Source organism: Urtica dioica, chromosome 1, assembly GCF_054948205.1.
Source record: "Urtica dioica subsp. dioica isolate 48M chromosome 1, U.dioica_male_clone48M_v1_H2, whole genome shotgun sequence".
Lineage (NCBI taxonomy): Eukaryota > Viridiplantae > Streptophyta > Magnoliopsida > Rosales > Urticaceae > Urtica > Urtica dioica.
The window spans coordinates 1,582,317-1,604,482 of NC_142756.1; the positions used below are offsets into that span (position 1 = coordinate 1,582,317).

The 22,166-nt window shown below is 36.8% G+C and overlaps 3 protein-coding genes across 4 annotated transcripts; all 3 read left to right on the forward strand.

Moving 5' to 3' along the window:
* The first annotated feature begins 975 nt into the window (after positions 1-975).
* DRM2 (domains rearranged methyltransferase 2) lies at positions 976-5,167 on the forward strand. Its single transcript, XM_089617320.1, has 10 exons — positions 976-1,311; positions 1,448-1,489; positions 1,644-1,769; positions 1,955-2,042; positions 2,130-2,176; positions 2,319-2,471; positions 2,740-2,842; positions 3,066-3,157; positions 3,233-3,952; positions 4,622-5,167. The coding sequence occupies exons 2-10, from the start codon at positions 1,487-1,489 to the stop codon at positions 5,060-5,062; spliced, it is 1,773 nt and encodes a 590-aa protein (XP_089473446.1). The 5' UTR covers positions 976-1,311; positions 1,448-1,486; the 3' UTR covers positions 5,063-5,167.
* Positions 5,168-7,682: 2,515 nt separating this feature from the next.
* Positions 7,683-12,739, forward strand: LOC149406151 (DEAD box RNA helicase family protein). Of its 2 annotated transcripts, none has more exons than XM_089617424.1 (9): positions 7,683-7,818; positions 8,524-8,860; positions 9,254-9,424; positions 9,580-9,648; positions 10,235-10,504; positions 10,596-10,946; positions 11,038-11,315; positions 11,392-11,751; positions 12,158-12,739. In XM_089617424.1, exons 2-9 carry the CDS (start codon positions 8,552-8,554, stop codon positions 12,375-12,377), a joined length of 2,028 nt encoding a protein of 675 aa, XP_089473550.1. In that variant the 5' UTR covers positions 7,683-7,818; positions 8,524-8,551; the 3' UTR covers positions 12,378-12,739. The 2 variants fall into 2 exon arrangements, with proteins under 2 accessions (XP_089473550.1, XP_089473614.1); XM_089617488.1 differs by lacking the exon at positions 7,683-7,818 and adding an exon at positions 9,856-10,021 and having other exon boundaries at positions 8,569-8,860.
* A 5,230-nt stretch (positions 12,740-17,969) lies between these two features.
* MYB118 (myb domain protein 118) lies at positions 17,970-21,251 on the forward strand. The gene is made up of 3 exons (XM_089628091.1): positions 17,970-18,841; positions 19,039-19,165; positions 20,538-21,251. Exons 1-3 carry the CDS (start codon positions 18,063-18,065, stop codon positions 21,093-21,095), a joined length of 1,464 nt encoding a protein of 487 aa, XP_089484217.1. The 5' UTR covers positions 17,970-18,062; the 3' UTR covers positions 21,096-21,251.
* The last annotated feature ends 915 nt before the right edge of the window (positions 21,252-22,166 follow it).

The window sequence follows — 22,166 nt, forward strand, 5'->3', positions numbered from 1 at the left end:
CGATCGGTCTAAAACCAGCCTCCAAATCGGACCGGACCGTTTAAAACGGTTTGAAATTTTTTAGATCGGACCGGACCGTTTAAGAAAATAAATCAAACATGACCAAACCGTTTTTGACCGGTCTCGTCTGATTTAGACCGTTTAAACCGTTTTAAGTATATATATATATACATATATATTTAATTTTTTTTGTACAAGTTTAATTAGAAAATAGAAAAAGAATAAAATAAGAATATTAACTTAAACATATATCGATTAAGATGTCCAACTCAAATTAGTTCATTCAAATGTTTTATAATTATTTTAAAAAAAACTTCTAAGATCAGTCCGATCCGATCTAAAACGCAGTCTAAATATTTCAAACTAGATCGGATCGTCTTAGACCGGTCTAAAAAAGGAACCATATCAAATTAGACAAAACCGTTTTAAACCGGATCAGCGGTTTAAAAAATCGATAATTCAATCCAATTTATGATTTTTCTATTTTTTGCACACTCTTAATTTTTAATATATTGTCACTTATATTCTTATAATTTGTTGTAACTAGTCATGATAACACATTAAATGACGTGAGTCAGAAAAAAAAATAATAATAAAAAGTCATGTAAAATCAGAGAGAGAAAGGAAAAAACAACTTTATTTTCTCTCACTCTCTCTATTAGGAGTTTGAACACACTTGCCCTTTTTTGCAATTTTTTTTTTTCAAATTTTACTCAATTTCACTTGTCTCAAACACACACAGAGAGTTGTCTCAATTTAACTCAATCCCACAATGATAAATCACTACTAAAAAAAAATCATGAAGCATCATAGACACTAAACAAAGAATTCAGCATTGGCCCTCAGATGAAAATGAACAAAATATTTAATAATGAAAATTTTAAGTAAAAAAAGTAAACAATTTTGGCAGCTCAAAATAATATAATAATAATGAGTCAAAAAATAAAACAATAGTGATAGTACAGTCGTTTTTGTCGCGAGTAGCGATACTCGAAGGCCATTAACGTGGGCGTATATTTCCTGGCTCCTTTATTTCCTGGATTCTCATCGTGGTCTCGGAATCGACTCCGACTCATTTTCGTTCCGAATTCCCAAACTACCCCTCTCTCTCACCTTTGCATGTAGTCTCTTTCTTCGCCAAGTTGCATTGCTAACCCTCTTGATTTAGGCGTTAAGCTCTGCAATTTGTGACCGCACCACAGAATTCAGAGGTTGAGGCTCACCAGCTCTCATTTCACTAACCCTAATTTATCAGGTTCTCTCTCGATCGGCGACTAGCTTGGAAGCCTCAAACGACTTTCGGATTTAAAGGTTCAATTTTTTTTATTTTTCGGTTGATTTTGTTTGCGTCAGTTATGATTTCGAGATTTTTTTTTTTCCCCTCGGAAGAGTTCTGATTCCTTTTATTTGGATTTTCGTCTATATTTTTGTTATTATTATTGGACAGGTTAATCCTCTCTTTGGGTCGACAGTACCGGTGTACGAAATGGTAACCTAAATCTCTCTCCCGCGTATTTCTTCTTCTTCTTTTTCTCTCTGAGAATGAATAGATGATTGTTCTGTCCGGCCAAGAAACAATGGGAGTTGTAACCTTTGAAACTAAATTCTGGATTTTTCTATCTCGTGTGTATGTTTGTTCATAGGACGTGAATACTTCTGATGTGGAAGATGATGAGTTGGATTGGGACAGCGAAGATGACCGCGAAATCGAAAACATCCCCGTATCGCTATGCTCGGCTGTTGTAGTCCCCGCATTTGGCCACGGAGAGGTATGGAATGCATTGATTGGATGTTCATATCATGATTAGGAGCTTTTGCTGAGCACTTAACAATTTAAGACTTCAATTTTGTTGAAATCTGTTTTCTTGTAGCCGTTTGTACTGCAGTTTTTAAGCGCAAATGCAAAATGTTTTATATAGTTAGATTCTAATAATTGGCTGATAACTTCTTGAAGGCGAGCTCGTCCGGCACCAAGAGCTTTGAGAAATTCATAAGGATGGGGTTTTCTGAGAGTTTGGTGGCTAAAGTACTTCAGGAAGTTGGTAAGACTATTCTTTTTTCTTCCAGATTGATTTGTTTCATTGAATGTCTTTTTTCAATTGAATAACATGTTTTGGTTGATCATCCAGGTGAGGACAATGAGACCGTCATTGTTGACACTCTCCTTACATATAGTGTGAGTTAACATCTCTTCTTACATAATCCAAGTGCAATAGATTGTGATTGTTAATGGAATAACCACATGGATAATATATTGTTTGTTTACTTTTGTGATCAATTTTTTTTTTTTTTTTTTTTTTTTTTTTTTTTTTTTTCAGGTGCTCGAATCATCTCCCGAAGGCCAGCAGCTCGAGCAAACGCCAGAAACATCTCCTGAAGTTCAACCGGCTGAACCAGATGACGTCTCCTCGGAATATGAAGAAAGCTGTTTTGGTGATTTCACCGATTCTGAAAATGTCTCCGACAATGAGGTAGCCAATAATTTTCTTTAAAAAATGTTAAAAATAAAAGCTTCAAATATTATCGTAATCTTGAGACCTTTTTTTGTTAAAAAAAGAGTTTAGTCCCTATGTCCCCCAAGACCTCTCGCCATAAACCAATAGCCTGAATGCTAAACCAAGAACTCGTAGGTCTCTTGGTACTTTATTTCGTTGCTGTTTACACTGATTGTAATACAATTATCGCTGATTCTTATGAATGTATTAGTGGAACATAAGCATAAATGAAGTTTATGTGCAGGATGTGACGGCAGGTTCTATTTGTGGCGAGAACGACACAATGATAGCCCTGAAGGGAATGGGTTATTCAACCTATGAAGCATCGACCGCAATAGTAAGATGTGGTGAGCATCGTTTATCATTAATCCTTTCCCATCAATTTCGAATTTACTTGGTTAGCAAGAAAGGGTCTTGGATCCTATTTGAGAAAAAAAGGTAGCTTTGTTTGGTCAGTGCTTCAAAATAAAATTGAGATTGTGCCTCGTCTTTTTAGTATGTATTTACATTATAAGTGCAAAGCCATATCTAGATTCACCGACTAACATTTCTTCTTATAAAACGCTGCAGGTCCTAACTCATCGCTTGACGAGCTAATGGACTTTATATCCGCTGCTCAGATGGCGAAGGATTCAGATGCACAATACCCTGTTGAAGTCAATGTAATAATTTTGAACCCTCGATTCAAAGTTTTCCATTAGAACGTGTTTAACAGATTTTGTCCATTTTTTTTACAGCCACGGACGGAGCAGAAGAAACGCAGATTTGAGCACGAAATGAGCCAACACAAAAGGAAGAGGGGAGAGAAAAAGATTTTGACCGAAGATGACGAGCTAATCCGTCCGCCGAATCCCATGATCGGATTCGGCGTTCCAACGGAACCGATCCAGAGAATTCGGAGAAATCTTCCGAAAGAATGCACGGGCCCGCCTTACTTTTACTACGAGAACGTCGCTCTCGCCCCGAAAGGCGTTTGGAGCACGATTTCGCGGTTCCTATACGACGTGGAACCCGAGTTCGTCGACTCGAAATATTTCTGCGCAGCTGCGAGAAAACGAGGGTACGTTCACAACCTTCCGATCGAGAACAGGTATCCTCTTCTGCCTCTGCCTCCGAACACCGTGACAGAAGCGCTTCCGATGACGAGGCGGTGGTGGCCCGCGTGGGACCCGAGGACGAAGCTGAACTGCCTTCAGACTTGCATCGCGAGCGCGAAGCTAACCGAGAGGCTTCTCAAGGCTCTCAAGCCATATGAAGGCGTTGAACCGCCTCTTCATGTCCAGAAGGAAGTGCTCTACCAGTGCCGAAAATGGAACCTCGTCTGGGTCGGAAGAAATAAGCTTGCCCCGCTCGAGTGTGATGAGGTTGAGATGCTTCTGGGGTTCCCGAGGAACCACACTAGAGGCGGTGGTATCAGTAGAACTGATAGATATAAGTCCCTCGGTAATTCTTTCCAGGTATTCATTTTTTTCCCTAAATAAATATTTTTTTTAAATAAATATCAAACCAGGGTTTAGAATTGTCGGAATTCCAATTCCGCCAAAATATCGTTTTCTGCCTCTTTGGCCGCTGGTTCTGGTTTATTTATTTCTTGTAACTTTTCTCTGATTTTTCAATAATCTCGACAAAAATCCAAAGTTAAAAAAAAGTATTTTTTTTTTGGGGAAATGGCGGTAAAAATACTCAAAGTTTGCTCTAACCGATATTTATATACTCAATTCTGTTTTTTTCTTGGGCAAAAATATCTCATGTTACAAATTTCGTTACGTGTAAATACTTCCACCGTTAAAATTTCTGTTTGAACTTAACGGTGCAAATAGTTGCGGCGCTACTAAATAGTAACATGTGGTATTTTTGCCAAAGAAAAAAAAAAGAACGAGTACGTAAGTAGCGCTTTGTCTAAACATTGAGTATATTTGCCACCATTTCCCTTTTTTTTGGTAATTTCGTTTATTAGACCCATCACCAGCCAAAATCATTGGTAATTTGCATCTTTAATAACCGCATTTACCTTTAAAACTCCTCATTCTCGAAATCAGCATTTACAAACGAACTCGTTCCAAATCTCTCCTCAATCAATTCCACCATATCAACATCTGTAATATCAAGTGCGGTTCGAATTCCAGGTGGACACGGTGGCGTACCATCTGTCGGTGCTGAGGGAAAAGTTCCCGAAGGGCATGAACGTGCTGTCACTTTTCACGGGAATCGGCGGAGCTGAGGTGGCGCTGCACCGGCTCGGGATAACCCTAAAGAACGTTGTCTCTGTGGAGAAGGAAGAAGTGAACAGAAACATAATGCAGAGCTGGTGGGAACAGACGAACCAGAAGGGGAATCTGATCCACCTCACGGATGTCCAGCGAGTCGATGAGCCCACTTTGGCTCAGATGATGACGGACTTCGGGGGGTTCGACCTCGTCGTCGGCGGGAGCCCCTGCAACAACCTCGCCGGGAGCAACAGGCACCACCGCGACGGCCTCGAGGGTAAAGAGTCCTCTCTTTTCTACGACTATTTCCGAATCCTCGAACTAGTCAAGAGCATTTCGCTGGCTTATAGTAGTACCTAGTTCACAACACCCATGTGCCCTCTATTTATTTGTAAAATCAATTTATGTGGCGCATATTTTTTACATTGGAAAATAAAATTGAACTAGAAGACTGGTTTTTTTTTTTTTTTTTTAAGGAATTTTCTCAAGCCATGAAAATTATCTTGGCTTCCTAAGCCTTTGTTGTAAAAAACAAGAAAGCCTCTTCTCAAACATCAGAGACTGTATTTGGTCCAAAATCCAAGGATGGAAAACGTCATTTTTTTCCCCCAAGCTAAAAAGAATTTCAAAAAATTGGCCATATAAGCCACATTAACGTTGGTGTTTGTGTTTTAGCCAATCTTTGGTTAATTTTTTGTTAATAGCCAATACGCCTACGTGGCATAATATTAACCGAAATTCTTTACTGAATTGCCCTTATTAATTGCGCTTTCATTTTAAATTGAGGCAGTTTTAATTTGAAATTTGAAATTTGAAATGTACCGAAATGGATAGTAGTATTTAAGGACGTGTTGGCTCGTTAATATCTGTTTTAATATTTAACTCATTTATTTTCGGAATAAACTGTTTTTGGAAAGCAGTTATTGCATTCCAGTTATGTTGGAAGTGCGTATCTATTCGATTACTCTTAGCGGTTTTTTTTAGAGAAGTTTCTATTTCGGTGGCAGATGAGAATATACACTTTATTTCAAAATATTTAGCAGTTATTAACTTATTTTTTAACATTATTCGCGTAATATACTGTTCTTTGACCGCCTAATATACTGTTATTTAGCATTAATCGCGAAATATACTGTTATTTAGCAGATTAGAATTTTTCCAGTTTTATTTACAAGACTGTAAATATGATTTACATATTGCTGTTAATGAACATCAACATCACGCTGAATATACTGTAAATCAACATATACTGTAAATAGCTGTTAATGAACATCGTATTAACAATGATTTTCCAGTTTTATTTACATACTGTAAATAGCTGTTAATGAACATCAACATCACGCTGAATATACTGTAAATAACTGTAAATCAACATTTACTGTAAATAGCTGTTAATGAACATCGTATTAACAATTATTTTTGAAAAAATATAATCAGAGCCAAAATTTGAACAAATTCACAATAACTCTGCAAATCTCATAACCCCAAACCGCCATCATTTTCGAAGAAGAAGAAGAAGAAGGAGAGAAAAAAAAAAAAAAAAAAAGATCATGATAATCCAAGAATTCCTCTAATCCCAATTCTTCATCTCTCTCGTCGAGCATGACCACGGCGGAGAACAACATGGCCGACATCATCAGAGTGGACAAATGAATATTTTCCTCATTTACACGAATTGTTTCCTCTTCTGTCATATTCTTTCTTCTCGTTGCCTCCCCGGAGAAGAAAGAAGATGACAGAAGAAGAAAAGATTCGTGATGGGCTTGTCGGCGAGGGTTTAGGGCTGAGAATCTGTGCTGCGTTGTTTTGAAGGATTTTGTGGTGTTGGTGTGCTGCGTTGTTTTGAAGGAATGTGTGGTGTAGGTCTTTTAATTTCGATTGTTGATTGATGGCCCCTTGATTTGTGCTAGTATTTATTGACCGTATATTTGGTTTAAATATTTTTATTTTTGGTGTTTATATGGGCGGGAATTATGTGGGGACATTTTGGTATTTTATTAGACCGTAAATAGATAGTTGTGGCTATTTACAGAAAATTAACAAAACGTTGGCCAAATCCAAAATCTCTATAGCCGCGTGGCTTATATAGCTATATAACCCAAAGAATTTCTCATGAAGTCTACGCTTCAAGCCATCCTTGGACACGCCATGAGTTGTTGTTTTAAGTTAATAAAAAAAAAAGAAACTCATCTTCGACATCCATGAACACGTTTATGGCATATCAAAAGACAACCTCTGCCAAGAAAAAGGCGAAGGCATGTCAAAAGACACATTCTCTTGTGTATCTACAAATAGCTGGATTTTTCTTATATCATATCAATGTCATTATACCAATAGACACACTTGTGCTCTTTTCCTATCATCTTTTTTTTACTCAAATTTCCCGTTATCACACATATATAAAAGTATTATAAAGATATTGATAAATTGCTACTAAAAAAAAAGGAAGAAAAAAAAAAATCAAAGGATAACAATTGGCATCCATTTTTATTTATTAAGAGATCTACGAATAGCATCTATATGCCGACACATGAAGCGAAGCATGTTAAGATGCTTTAAAATAGACCGTGGGAAATTAATACAAATTAAATTATAAAACTTGTTGCAATCAAGCTTTGGTTACAATCTGTTGAACTTTACTTAATTAAATTTCTTTGAATTTGTAACGATTTCGAAAACAAGATTAACAATAATAATTGTAGTACTAGTCAAGGAGTACCGAAAATCATTGACAAGCGCCGAGTTGTCAAACGCCAACAACTTTTTTTTTTTTTTTTTTTTTTTTTTTTTTTTTTTTTTTTGAGGAAGCCAGCCACTATTAAGTCTTTCTAATACACGCACAAAAATAAAAATAAAAATAAAACAAAAACAAAATAACAATGGTATCTTAACCATGGTTAAGTTAACCCACCCCGATTCCTTTTTTCCTACTTTTTCCTCGTATAAATATACCCACACGCTGGTCCGTGTGATTGTTCTATCATTTCTCTACGCTTCTCTCCCTTCGGAAGCGTAGATTTCTCAGCGAAGGGCTTTTCATTTTTCTCTCCGTCTCTCCGATCTCCAATCTCTCAGCTCCGAAAAGCTTCTCTCAGCTTTCCGCCGGATTTCTCAAGGTAATTTACGGACTCTCTGTGTTTCCTATATCTTCCCCGATCTGTGGAACGGATTGCGAGTATTTTCTCATTTTGTGATTATAGACTCGAACAAAGTCGATTCTAGGGTTTTATTTTGTCCTTATGCGTCGATTTGTAGCTTATGAAGAGGACCGGCTTCGCTGCATGGCCGAGTTTCATTTCTGGTCGCACTTGATAATATGTAGCTTTGGTTGGTGAAGCTAGGTTTTATGTTTTGAGTGCATTTTTAGATTGAATCTGATTTTAATTACTTGTTCCGTGTTTATATTTTAAAAACTTGTTTAATTGTGCATTGATTCTTAGTTCTTAGTTGCTTTTGTCGTAAATGAAAACCTAATTGTTTAGAGCTCTTCTGCTTTAAGCATATTGGGGAATGATGATAGCTATATGAGTCCGCTTGGTAACACCTTTATATTTCGAACTTTGAATGCTTAATCAATAATACTTGTTATCTAGCTTGCGTACAGTTCATTGTCTCAACCGTATGTTACTATTTCGGCTATTGGTGGAGTTGGGTATTCCATTAATTTTTCGGTTTCGTCTTGAGATTTACTGTTGTACTGTAAAGAGGCTTGAAGTGGATTGGATTGGATTGGATTTCTTAATTTAGAACGTCATTTTTAATTTTCTGAGTCCATTCATTATTTATGTACTAACACGTTCGTTTTGGCGTGTGCGATGTAGGATTGAGTCTGTGGTTCCTCATCTTTCAATGGCTGCCGTCGCAACTGCTCCAGGTCCGCGCTACGCTCCTGAGGATCCGACTCTCCCGAAACCTTGGAAAGGGCTGGTCGATGGAAAGACTGGGTATCTGTATTTTTGGAACCCTGTGACCAATGTGACCCAATACGAGAGGCCAATGGGCTCAATTGCTCCTCCCCCAAAGCCCGCTCCGATGCCCATAAGCTCTGCGGTTCAGGTCCAACCTTCTCAGGGGCACCCAAGTGAGGACAAGGATTATTACGAAAAAAGTAGCAATGGAGGGCCTAGACTCGATGACCCGTCATCTCGGGGTCAGCAGGTATAAATTCATTATGTTGTCTGGTTTCGGACTAAATAATGTTTGTCTTTTTGGTTTATCAGGCTTTTACATGACCTGCTTCATAAAATTTATTGATGTAGTATTGGAAACACTTTCTAGTTGCAGGGTCTAGCTTCTTATATTGTTAATTGGATCCTACTGGCTTTTGCATTTTTTTTCTCTATTATAATTTGGTGAAGTGGGTGCTTAAATTTGAGTATCCTGAGAGGATGCGGTTAGCAAGTATCTGTGTTAATACACAATTTCTTCTTTTATAACGCACGGCTTCTCTAAAATGAATTTAAATCATATCAGTGAATGTGATTATATTTACTGTAACTATAAGGATGTCTTTTGTGTGTCCTTATGCGCCTTGTTATTCACAAACATCAGGCAAGAAGTGAAGCTGAACCAGCTCATAATACTGCTCGGAATGGAATCTTTTCTTCCAACAACGGTCATAGTTTGGATCTATATGGAGGAGCTGCTAAAGGGTCTGTTCCATCAGCTGGGGGAAGTGTGTCTGCTGAGGCTTATCGTCGTCAACATGAAATTACTGTCTCGGTGAGCTCTTATAAATGTGTAGAATTGAAGCTTGTATTGATGGCTCTTTTTTCTTCTTTTTTTCCAATTTTATCTTCACACGTATACTGAATGTATTTCCAGTGCCATCTTATGGCTAACAAGTGAAATTTGCTTTTCCCTTTTATTTTCCTCAGGGCAATGATGTTCCAGCACCATTTGCATCCTTTGAATCGACTGGTTTCCCATCTGAGATACTTAGAGAGGTAACAGAATTCCGACGCTTGTATCTTTTTCTCTTTTGTCTTTATGCTTCGCTGGTGGCTAGGGAAACTCCTGTAAGTTTGCTAGAATCTAGTTATAACATTAACATCTCTTCATCACAAAGCTCTACCATTACTCTGGTGGTCCACTGAGTGAGTTTTAGACTCATCTTAACTTAATTCGTTTGCAATCTGTACTTTTTGTCGCAGGTGCGATGTTCGCTCCTGGGAGGAGCTAATGTCGTACGCTGTGCCTGCCCTCTTTTACGTGGGAGGGATTGCATTTAGTTTGGAGCGCCCTTCTTTTTTGGTGGACTCTATCCTTTTGATGGGCTTTCCGAATCACCCCCAAAGTTTGTGGCGGGGATTGCCTTTGGTGATGATTCATTCTGCCACTCAATCCCATTTTAAGAAGAGGCCTCCGCCAAAGGAGGATGGTGCTTCTTTTGGCATTATTCTCTCTTCTACGAGTCCTAAAAATTATACAAAGATATATATAAAAAGAGAAGCAATACGAACTAGAATTATTGCAGCAAGTATGTCTGCTTAACAAGACCGGTGGAATTTTTCCTCTATTTTTTCGATGTAGGTACTAAACGCAGGATTCTCCGCACCGACTCCGATTCAGGCACAATCATGGCCTGTCGCTATGCAAGGAAGAGACATAGTGGCCATTGCCAAAACTGGTTCCGGAAAGACTGTTGGTTATCTATTTCCTGGGTTTATGCATCTCAAGCGCTTGAACAAAGACCCTCGATTAGGTCCGACTGTGTTGGTCTTGTCTCCAACTAGGGAGTTGGCGACACAGATACAGGACGAAGCTGCGAAGTTTGGAAGATCATCGAGAATATCTTGCGTGGTATGTTATTTCAGAAGTTAAACTCATTTATCCCCATGTTGTAACTGTGAATAACATGCTTTCTCAAATACCATTTACTTTTGTTCTCTAGTGTGTCTACGGAGGAGCACCAAAAGGCCCACAGCTGAGAGATTTGGATAGGGGAACAGACATTGTGGTAGCCACCCCCGGTCGCCTGAACGACATTCTCGAGATGAGAAGGATTAGCCTTAGTCAAGTTTCTTACCTTGTGTTGGACGAGGCCGATCGCATGTTGGACATGGGTTTCGAGCCTCAAATAAGGAAGATAGTGAAGGAGGTACCCGCTCGGCGCCAGACCCTAATGTACACAGCGACGTGGCCGAAAGAAGTCAGAAAGATCGCAGCTGATCTTCTTGTCAACCCCGTTCAAGTGAATATCGGAAATGTCGACGAGCTTGTTGCAAACAAGTCTATTACTCAGGTATTAACTTTTTATATCAGCGTTTGAAACCAAATCCACTCAGCATCTAGTTCCTTTTTTTTAAGCGTTTTGTTTTGTTTGGGTATCGCAGCATGTTGAAGTAATGTCATCCATGGACAAGCACCGGCGGGTGGAGCAGATATTGCGGTCTCAGGAGCCGGGATCGAAGATCATCATATTCTGCTCAACCAAAAAGATGTGCGACCAGCTCTCTCGAAACCTATCCCGTCAGTTCGGAGCCGCAGCCATTCACGGAGACAAGTCACAGGGCGAGAGGGATTCGGTGCTGAGTCAGTTTAAAACCGGAAGGACTCCCGTTCTCGTGGCCACCGATGTCGCTGCCCGAGGATTGGATGTCAAGGACATCAGGTTATCAATTAATTATTATTATTATTATTATTTTTCCAATTTTTTCAGACAGCTCACTCTATCGATTCTATTTCAGGGTTGTGATCAACTATGATTTTCCGACGGGCGTAGAGGACTACGTTCACAGGATCGGGAGGACTGGAAGAGCTGGCGCGACTGGATTGGCTTACACGTTCTTCGGAGAACAGGACGCCAGATACGCATCCGACCTCATCAAGGTCCTTGAAGGTGCCAACCAAAAAGTACCTCAAGAAATCCGTGGCATGGCCACCCGTGGAGGCGGTGGGATGTCCAAATTCCGGCGATGGGGAAGCTCCGGCGGCCGCGACGGAGGCTATGGAGGCGGCCGTAGCAGCGACTCCGGCTACGGTGGCGGTGGCGGAGGGAGGGGCGGATGGAGCTCCTCTTCCTCGAAGCCCGAAAGATACGAATCCAGGTACACTTTTCCGGAACGATTAAAACACTGATTGTCCACAATGGTTATGTTTAACGGAAATTTCCCATTTAATTTTCTCTGGAAATTTTTTATACTCAGCCTCCTTTTCTTTAGGCAGCCAGTAATATCCAGGGAAAATTCGTCGAAAACCGGCGGTAAATCAATCCACGGATAAGTAGTTAACCAGTTAAAACCTTTAGCCATTTACAGTGGAAAGCGGTTAACCATTAACCATGCAAAACGGTTAACTATAGTTAGCCATAAAATCACCGTTTAAAATTAACCGCTTGGTTAATTTTTACTAAAATAAATAGTTAAGATGTAAATTAATCTAACCGAATATAATGCTGCCCAGCTTTAGACATCAATGATGATTGACTTTATTTTATTGTTGGTGTCGGGACAGGTTTGAGCGGAGCCCGGAAAGGGCGTCCTCCGGAGGCAGAGGCTGGAACCGCGATCGGAGCCGGAGTCCGGAGAGGGGTAACTTGCGGTCTGGTCCACCAGTCGTGGGTCCCGCTCGGAGCTTCCACCAAGCCATGATGGAGAAGGCTCGGGAATCCAACGGTGTTGAGCGATCGAGGCCGTCTCGTTTTGGCGAAGAGCCCGAGGAAGGCATGATTTGACAAGACTGAGCGGGGGCGCCAGATGGTAATATTTTTTTTGTCCTGACGCCCGGGGTTTTATTTTGCTTATTTTGGGGGGTTTTGTTTTTTTAATGGTGGTCTCTGAATTTGGTGAAAAGATTTGCAATTTTTTTTTGGGTTTTGGGTTTGTGATTTGGGACTTCATGATTTCATGTCATAGACCCTTTATTAAGAATTTAACTATAGCTCAAAGTAAGTCAGTGATAGAGCCGAATTGTGAAGGCTTCTTTAAGGAACCATAAGCTAGTCAGTGATATGATTATATTTCCTGTGTAGTAAAAAACTTTGAAATGATTTGATGGAACTTATTAATAGTGAAATCATATGTTTAGTTTAGTTTATTGTTACTTTTTTTTTTTCAAGGATTCAAATATCGTTACCAGTGTCTGGTTGGTTACTGGGAGATATATTTGGTTTACCGGAGTATCTAATGAAGGTGAGGGTAAATTGTATGATGAATTTACCATTATCGACATAATTTACCGGCAAATACTGGATTTACCGAAACGGTAATTAATAAAATATAATACATATGAAAAGACGAATTACAAAGTAAAATAAAAAAAAATTATATACTCATTTATAATTGAATATAAAATTACATTTAATTTTTATATAATAATATGAAAGTACATATTACATAAGTACGTAACTAATCGATTCCATGCTTAAGCTATAGCGGCTATAGCCTTCGAGTCGAGTCTTCGTGTACAATAAACTATACAGCCATATTATATATACTATTTAATTATTATTTGTAAGTTGTACACTTGTATTGATAGAAAGCTACAAATATACAATCATGTACTAATAAAAAGTAAGTTAGTGTATTACCTGTGATATGGATTTGTCCAAGCATACTCTTTCTCTCCCTTCCTTCTTTTCGTCTTCTTCGTATTAAAGGCGCCGAGAAATTTGGGGAGACTTTCCGTTTAGTTTGAAAATTTTGAAGCGAAACTCGTTCAGATCTCGTGATTTTTTGTTACGTGAACCGAGTTTTCAGAACCGATAACCAATTAACTTACCATTCAATTTACCCCGACTCTCAGGGAAAACTTCGATTTTGGTACGAACCGAACCGGGATCCTTCTATTTTCCGGTTCTCGGACAGGAACCGTCCCTCAAAATTTTAAACCCTGCTTTTTTTAACGTTCTTTTTTTAGTTGTGGTAATTCAAGTGAGTTTGTGGGCTGAAAATAATCGTTCAATAGAAAATTTCAGCGGTTTCTTATTACTGAGATCGTGACACGGAAATCTTACTCCGTTCAAAACATTATGGTTATATGGTAATGATTTGGCACATGTTCTCTGAATGGCTGAGATAGGAATAAATAATAAAGAAATTTCCATGTATACACTTGGATTTTAATAAAGTAACAATCAATTTTGGAGGTACTCTGGATACGTTACATTTAGTGTTAACTTGATTATTTTAATACATTTATTCAAAGTGAATTGGTTTTTAAACCGCAATTTGGAAGATTTATTGAGTGTACTTTGTTATTTATTACAAGTAACATCCGTGTCCTGTGTTGTAATTTCGGTTTCTCCTACGGATTATAATTAGAAGGAACGAAATGATTGGCGATGTTTATTTATTTTTGTTTAACATTTCGAACTCATGCTTGTAGACTCTGGCTTATCCTTCTTAAATAGTAAGGATTGTGTCATTCGATTTGTTACATCAAAATATTTATATATATATATATATATATATATATATAAAGTAGTGCGTGACAAAAGGAAAAGTAAATAAATTAATCCATAAATTAATCGAATCTGAATCTACAGCAACGTGTATAGCTTCGTTTACCTTGTGAATAGCAACCTCACATTTCTTCTACGACTCATTTTTTTTTCAAGCATCTTGGCCTTTTTTTTACATAACACATGTATTTCATGCACTAATATCAGTAAAATCAAATAACACCATCTCTCTCTCTCTCTCTCTCTCTCTCTCTCTCGGTCATGAATATTCATTTTCATAATTTACTAAGAACTAAAAAAACGTCATAATCCCATTTTCTATACGTAAATACTCGCATATAAAAGTAAAAGGCCAAAGTAACTATGCTTTCAGATTTCAAATTTATCTTCTCCCGGGAAAAATAATAAGAAAAGAAAACTCAGTTTAAGCTGTCACAAAAATCTCCAAACAGTTATATTAAAAAACACAACAAAACCTCCTACCTGTTTTTTAGCTAATTTACCTTCCTTTAATTAACGATAATCAATGATAAAAATATAAATTTAAAAGTAAATAGCAAATCCCCTATAATTCAAAGGCATTTCGAATATGCATCTCTTCGTATTTTGAAATCCAAAAGTTCCTAATTTTTTAAAAATATTTGAGCAAAAAAGGAAACCAAGTCGATTTACAAAACAAAACAAAACAAAAATCATTCGCATGTACTTGATTCCTAAAATTATAGTAGGAAGACGTGTTTATAGTGGTGGATATCTAAATATTATGAAAAGAAATAGTCGTGTAACTTACAAGCATACTAGTTTAAACTTACATAATAAACTTAGTATAAACAAAATATGAATACGAAGAAGTGTTTATAGTGGTGGATATCTAAATATTATGAAAAGAAATAGTCGTGTAGCTTATAAGCATACTAGTTTAAACTTACATAATAAACTTCGTATAAACAAAAATATGAACTACCAAATTCTCTTTAAAAAATTTCGAAGCAAAATGTTACGGTTGTCGAATTTTCAAAGATCAAGGACCATGGTATTGTCAAACGAAAAAGAAGGCTAATGTGTCAAAATGCGTAAAGTTCATGGGTGACGAAGAAACAATTATTTTGTGTCTGTGTGACTGAATTCGTAATTGCTGATAATATAACTTCTAGTTTTATATATACTCTGCTAAAAAAAAAACCGTATGATATAACTAAGTTGTCCCAACCAATGAAAGAAGTCCTACACAATATGGGAATTAATTGTTTTTTCGTTACTTAAAATAATTAAGGATAAATAAAAAAAAATTATACAGATTAGGGATAAATAATTGCTTGTTTGAATTTCTCTCTCTTTTTATTTATTATTGAACGACATTCCTCCACTTATGATAATCGATACATGTGTGTCCGTAAAATAATCAATTTGTATGATTAATATTGACTTAAGCAAGCTTTTATTTAAAGCTTAAGCCACGGAGTGAAGAGTTCGTTAAATCACTGATAGAATTTACAAACGGCTTTCTTCTATTTTTCCGTTTCTGATTGTATTTGTAACAGCAACTATCTATCGATTTCTAAAGCGAATTTATGTCACGTTCTTTGGACAACTATATTTATATAATCATTAGTAATATCTAGGATTTATACAGATATACAAAAATTATATATTATATTTACTGCTAGCAGATATCAAAAAGAAATTGTTACTTTAGTTTATCCCTTAAATATAATTTTTTAATTTATTTTTTCTTTTTGCCGAATCCTTTTCAGATCCTGTAAATATGTAGTTTAATTGGTTAGTCATTTTTAATTTATTTATTTTGGAAGCTAAAAATAGTAACAGATTTAGAATTTTTCTTCTTCCTAGAAACATATTTATGCTGTTAGATTTATTTTTCTTAGCAAAATATTCATGTTAGGTTAATTGTTATGTTTTTTTATTCTTTATAAAGAGCTCTTCAAAAGAATATATTGATAAAAAAATCAAAGTCTTAGATTACAAGAATAGCGCAAAGGAAATTCAAAAATTTTATAAAAAGAAGATGAAATGTGGATTACAAACAATCATATATACAACAATATAACATATGGAAAGCCCGTCTATACAGGTAATTAGTAATTGTTTGATTATTATACGAATCACGAGAAGAAACGCCGGTCAACCTGTTGCAGATTGCGATTTTAGGATTTTTGCTCGACTGAAATCCGTGTCCAGAGAAAATCATACTATAGATATGGAGAAATTAACCACTCTAATTAAATATTAGGCGGTACAGAAAAACCAGATCTAATAAATCTGGATTATTGAAACATAATAAAAAAAACAAAAGCAAAACATGTATATATTTAAAAAATACATTTTTCTAGGTTGAGAGTCCTCCATTGATCGAGATCATCGGAGTCTGTGTCTCTCAGGAGAGGCGACGACACCGAAGATTGAAAATTCAAGTCTTGAGGTTTTTGGAGAGAGATAGCTATATGTATGTATTTAAATGCTTAGTTTGAAGCTTGGGAAAACGATTATATGTAAATTAAGAGTAATTTATTTCATATTAAAATGCCAATCCAGAAGGTAATTGAATTGACCGTTACATAACAAGTGATATTACTTTAATTTCTCAGAGTAATTGGTCATTTGTTAAGAGTCTTCAGTCTTTATCTCATTACTAAAGGATACAAAAATATGGTTACAAAATGACTAATAATAGTGGAAACCAGCCAATGACAAATGTAAAATAAATAAATTACTCTTCTCGGAGTTTTATTTTATTGATCTCATCTTTATAAGGCAACACACTTATGCTAGAATCCGCTAGTACACTCTTAATTTTTTAATTATCTTAATATACATGCATACATACATATATATATAGATATATGTATATAATGAAAAGGTTAAACGGTTGTGAAATTTTGCAATTCAAACAATTATAATAAAAACATAGTAAGAATAATAATAAAATGCCACAATTTATTTGAGAAACATAAAATGAGACATAAAAAGAGGACAAAAGATATGTGTTCTCTCTTTAGCCAAAAAAAAATGCAAAAAAGAATCCTTGGCAAAATGACCCATATCACCTCTTAGAATTCTTTTACTAATCTTAAAAACATTCTTCAATAAAATTATTCAGAGTAAATCAATGTTTATAATTCATCTAATTTGCTTAAAGGCAATTTTTTTTCTTCTTATCAAACAAAGCATCTAAACCTTACTACTTAAGCAAAAACTACTAGCCTAGGGAATAGAAAAAAAAACATAAAAAAATAGATAGGTCAATTTAGGAAAAATCTTATACTTTATGCTAAAATACTTATTGAAAAGAGAGAGAATTTTGAATAAATTTATGACGTATGGGTCCAACCCCGTGATATGATAAGCTTATCTCATAGCGAGAAAAAGGAAAAATGACGGGGACACTAATTCAATTACCATAATAGAATTTTTCTTGATATTATCGAAAAAATTTACCATAATTATCAAATTATTAGTCAATATTTGACAATGCAGCGAATGTAGATTAAAAAATGTATTAAAATTCACTCTTCGGCCTAGGTACCTGTAATGACTTAGTCTAGTTGAGATAAGACCTTCTGTCTGTGAGATGATCTTCTATGAGAGTGCATGTATATGTATTATATGTTGAAGTTTGAAGGCTATTCTTTGTAATTTGTGCTTAAAATGTCAAATGTAGTTGGGTATAAGATTGTAAAAAAAAAAATTAAACTATCAATACCGCGGAACAAGATGCAATATTGACCGTTGGATTAGAATACTAGATGTGTGGCTAGAGATTAAATTGGCCCCCCACTAAGCTCTCCTCTCTCCTATATAAACCCTACAAAAAGGACTACTCTTTTCACCCCATCACAACAAAAACCACTCCCTCTTCCTTTTGCCTTTGAAGCTCTCTCTCTCTCTCTCTCTCCATTTTGTTTTCTTTTGTCTTTTGTCTCTCTAAGGAAAATTTGCATGCAGATTTCCAGAGGAGAGTCATCATCCCAAACCATGAAATCAGAAATCAACTTCCCTTTCTTCCACAACCTCTTGAGTGAGAACCCAAACTTGAAGCCAATTGTTTCACCTCCTCTCTCTAAGCCCTTGTTGTTCCAAACTAGCCCTCTTGATAATGGTGACACCAATGGCTTTGTGGGTGCTAATAATAATAATGATAATATTATTAGTAGCACCACTCAAAACTATTTTGGCCATCAAAATGATCATCTAAAACCCAACCCTTTCTCATTTGGCCCTAACAAAAACATGTTCAACAATCTCAACACTTCATTCAACCCATTCGCAATTCCCCCTCCAAAGAGCCTCAACCCAAGCTTCAAGCCCTTTTGGTCAAACCAAAACACGCTAAGCTTGGTCAAACCCAAATCTCCTTCCTCTTCTTCTCAGCCGTCCGATGATAATAATCATGATGATGATCAATCTCCGACCTTTAACTTCCTTGGCTGGGGTCTCAACCCTTCTTCCCCCACTTCCTCCGAAAAGAGTCCCTTGCCTGATGATGACGTGGATGATGACGTGGAAGAGGAGGCTAGCGAAGAAGAAGAAGAAGAAGAAGAAGATGATGAGGATGAAGTTGTGACCGTCCAGAGGGAACCGAACGCGAGAGCGAAAAGGCTCGCTGACAGGACGGCCAAGAAGGCGAAGAGAAACGACAATCTTGTCAACGTCGTTAAAAGGCCTCACAAAAAAAGTGCTCAGATCGTCAAAGGACAGTGGTCTCCTCAGGAAGACAAGTAATAATAATAATCATAATAATAACTTTATTTCTTCTTATTTTTATTTATTTATTTGATCTTATTGGCTTTGTTGTTTTCACTCCTATCCTGTGTTTGTGTTTATATATTGTATCTTTTTTGTGTTTGTGTGGCTAAATTAAATGTTTACATATATGTGATTTTTTGAGATCTCTAATTAATTTTTTGTTTAATAGGTGCTTGCTTCAATTAGTGGGAAAATATGGAACGAGAAAATGGTCAAAAGTTGCAAAGGTTATGAGCAAACGAGTTGGAAAGCAATGCAGGGAGAGATGGCACAACCATCTCCGGCCAGATATAAGGGTTAGTTACTTTATTATTATTCTAATTATTATTATTATTATTATTTGTTATTATTATTATTATTTGTTATTATTAAAATGCATATCAATATACTTGTAATTATACATAGATGATGAAAATTACATTAGATTGAAAGAACAAAAAAAATTGTGGATGCCTATTGCACATATATTATTCTAGGGCAGAAAAAACAAAATCCGAAACGAGCTGCAATTGAACTACTGAGGCACATAACATAGAATTTTCTCTTGTGAAATTTTAGATCTAGCTTAGAGGGTGTTTTGTGGCATTTTACTCATATTATATTTTTTTTGTGAGTTTACCATAAATTTTTTTACGCGTGGAGCGTAACGCATGAAATAATTACTTTGGCGGTTTTATGTATTTCTTTTCCTTGTTTGAGCCCTTGGAGATAAGTTTGATTTTTATTCGAGTTAGCTGTCGCTCGTATTCAATTCTTCATTTTTTAATGGTAAAAAGCTCGGATTATAAATGTTTATTTTATATATTTCCTTAACATCATCGCTTCATGAACCCGGCATGGGTTTTTTTTCTTCTTTTTTGGAAAATTTTAATGATAATTATTTTTGAAAACAAAAATTAATGATATTAGGTGCATCGCATTCAATCTAACCTTTCTCGGTATATATCTATTCAAATTTTATCTCGCTGGTCACTAATACAAACTGTGGATTGCACAACGTACTTTTAACTAGCCTTGTTTTTCAAGAATCTCCTTTCGCCCTGTTTATTTATTTTTTCCTTATAATGCCATAGCAATATTTGAAAACCCTTTTTTGCTAGCTAGCACAAAGTAACACATGGTAGTTTATGTTGTGAATTAATGTCTTTTAATAACCAATTGATATGCACAAAAGAAAAGGGAAAAAAAAAAAAAACAAGTATCAATAAGTAGATAAAAACAAGGCAGATAGGATTTAAATTTTTTATTTTTTTATTAATTTTTTTGGTTAGGAAAGGCACGTAGTGATTAATTGGTTGTTTATGTACCCATTAAATAATCACGCCCCTAGAATATATATTGATGATAAGCAATTTCCTTACTACCGCGCATATCTAGTACGCAATAAATAATCATGTAAATGTGTTTAGCTAGAATCAAGTAGTTTCGGTATTACAATTTATAATTACCACTTAATTGTACGCAAATCACATACGTGTAAAAAAAAACATAACGCAGCTAGTCACTCACGTACAACTTATTAATTGACTATTACTATTTAATCATTTCCGAACCCAAAAACAAACATTCTCTCTCAAGTAACGTAACGAACGTAACGCCTCGGAAACCCTAGAATCACTATGCACATGATAGATAACGCACATTTTCTTTATGGAATCGCTGTTGCAGAAGGACACGTGGAGCGAGGAGGAGGATCTGATTCTGATCCGGTCCCACATGGAGCTGGGAAACCGGTGGGCGGAGATCGCCCGGAGACTCCCCGGCCGATCGGAGAACACGATCAAGAACCACTGGAACGCCACGAAGCGCCGCCAAAACGCCAAGAAGATGCGGAACCGAGATATCTCCACCATGCCCAACGTCTCTCAGCTCCAGCTCTACATTCGGAGCCTCGATCTCCCCGGCCAGACTCCGTTCGCCGTCGCCGCCGCCGCCGCGACCGTTCCTTCCTCCGGCGACGAGTCCGAGGAGGAGTGCGAGCAGCAGAGCTCGGAATTCGGATCCGGATCTGGATCTGGATCTGATGACGTGGCGGCGGAGATGAACGAGGTGGAGAGCCTGTTTCCGGACGGGAATGCGTACAGAGCTTTTCTGGAGGAGATGTCTCTGAATGAGAGCAGTGTCGATATTCAGATGAGGAACGAGATCGAGAGCCTCATGAGAGGCCCTGGACAGGTCAAGCAAGAGATGGACTTGATGACCATGATCGTCCAAGGAAGGATCTAGAATCAATCGTCGTTCCCGATGTCGTTTTTTCTTTTCCGTTGTCGTTTTCTATGGGTTTATGCCCTTTGAAACTGCACACACACACACACACAGTCAATCGGGTGGGAAGTGATAAGTCCGTCCGTACTCATCTTTGTCGTTTGGGTTTTCGTTTGTCGTTTTCAGGCTGAAAGAAGATTGTTGTCGTTTTCGTTTGTCGGATGTCGTTTTTAGGCTGAAAGAAGATTGTTGTCGTTTTCGTTTGTCGGATGTCGTTTTTTGTTTTGAATTGTCGTTTTTTTTGGAGTCCTCGTTTTCTATGGCTTTATGCCCTTTGAAACTGCACACACACACAGTCAATCGGGTGGGAAGTGATAAGTCCGTCCGTACTCATCTTTGTCGTTTGGGTTTTTGTTTGTCGTTTTCAGGCTGAAAGAGGATTGTTGTCGTTTTCTTTTGTCGGATGTCGTTTTTTTGTTTTAAATTGTCGTTTTTTTGGAGTCGTCGTTTTAAGGGTTTATGCCCTTTGAAACTGCACACACACACAGAGGCATTCGGGTGAGAAGTCATAAGTCCGTCCGTAGTCATCGTTGTCTTTTGTATTTTTGTTTGTCGTTTTGAGTCTGTGATCGTTGTTTCTGTTAGCTTTCGTCTTTGAATTTAGATTGAGACTCTTCTTAGTGTTGTTGAGAGAGATATATATAGAGAGGAAATAGGAAGGGAAAAAAAAAGGTCATGTTGTATTATCTGATTGAGAGTATTTCCATTTTGAATATTCTTCTGTATGGATATAAATCTGGACAAGTTATCAATTTAGTTTGTTTTATTTTTGCATCATGTTGCTGGGCTTTTTTTCTTTCTTTTTTTTTTTTGCTCTAGTCTAACATTTTGATAATAAATTAGAGACTTATAACCATTAATTAATCAACAGAATTTTATTGAGGTACTTGATGACTAATTTTGCTGATTACACTTTGTTTGAAACCAGAGGGAAAATGAATATAAGAAGAAAAAAAAATATAAAATAAAAGGAAAAATTAAACTTCTATGTTGTGTTTGGAAGTGGTGAAAAATGAGAGAGAAATAATTAGA

Bases quoted from the DNA above. Each gene is read 5' to 3' on its own strand.
- DRM2 (XM_089617320.1), top strand. The intron at 2,472-2,739 runs GTAGCCAATAAT...GTTTATGTGCAG, and splicing joins AAAATGTCTCCGACAATGAG to GATGTGACGGCAGGTTCTAT. The intron at 3,158-3,232 runs GTAATAATTTTG...TTTTTTTTACAG, and splicing joins AATACCCTGTTGAAGTCAAT to CCACGGACGGAGCAGAAGAA.
- LOC149406151 (XM_089617424.1), top strand. From the start codon at position 8,552: ATGGCTGCCGTCGCAACTGCTCCAGGTCCGCGCTACGCTCCTGAGGAT. The intron at 8,861-9,253 runs GTATAAATTCAT...CACAAACATCAG, and splicing joins CGTCATCTCGGGGTCAGCAG to GCAAGAAGTGAAGCTGAACC. The intron at 10,947-11,037 runs GTATTAACTTTT...TGGGTATCGCAG, and splicing joins CAAACAAGTCTATTACTCAG to CATGTTGAAGTAATGTCATC.
- MYB118 (XM_089628091.1), top strand. From the start codon at position 18,063: ATGCAGATTTCCAGAGGAGAGTCATCATCCCAAACCATGAAATCAGAA. The intron at 18,842-19,038 runs GTAATAATAATA...TTTGTTTAATAG, and splicing joins TGGTCTCCTCAGGAAGACAA to GTGCTTGCTTCAATTAGTGG. The intron at 19,166-20,537 runs GTTAGTTACTTT...TCGCTGTTGCAG, and splicing joins ATCTCCGGCCAGATATAAGG to AAGGACACGTGGAGCGAGGA.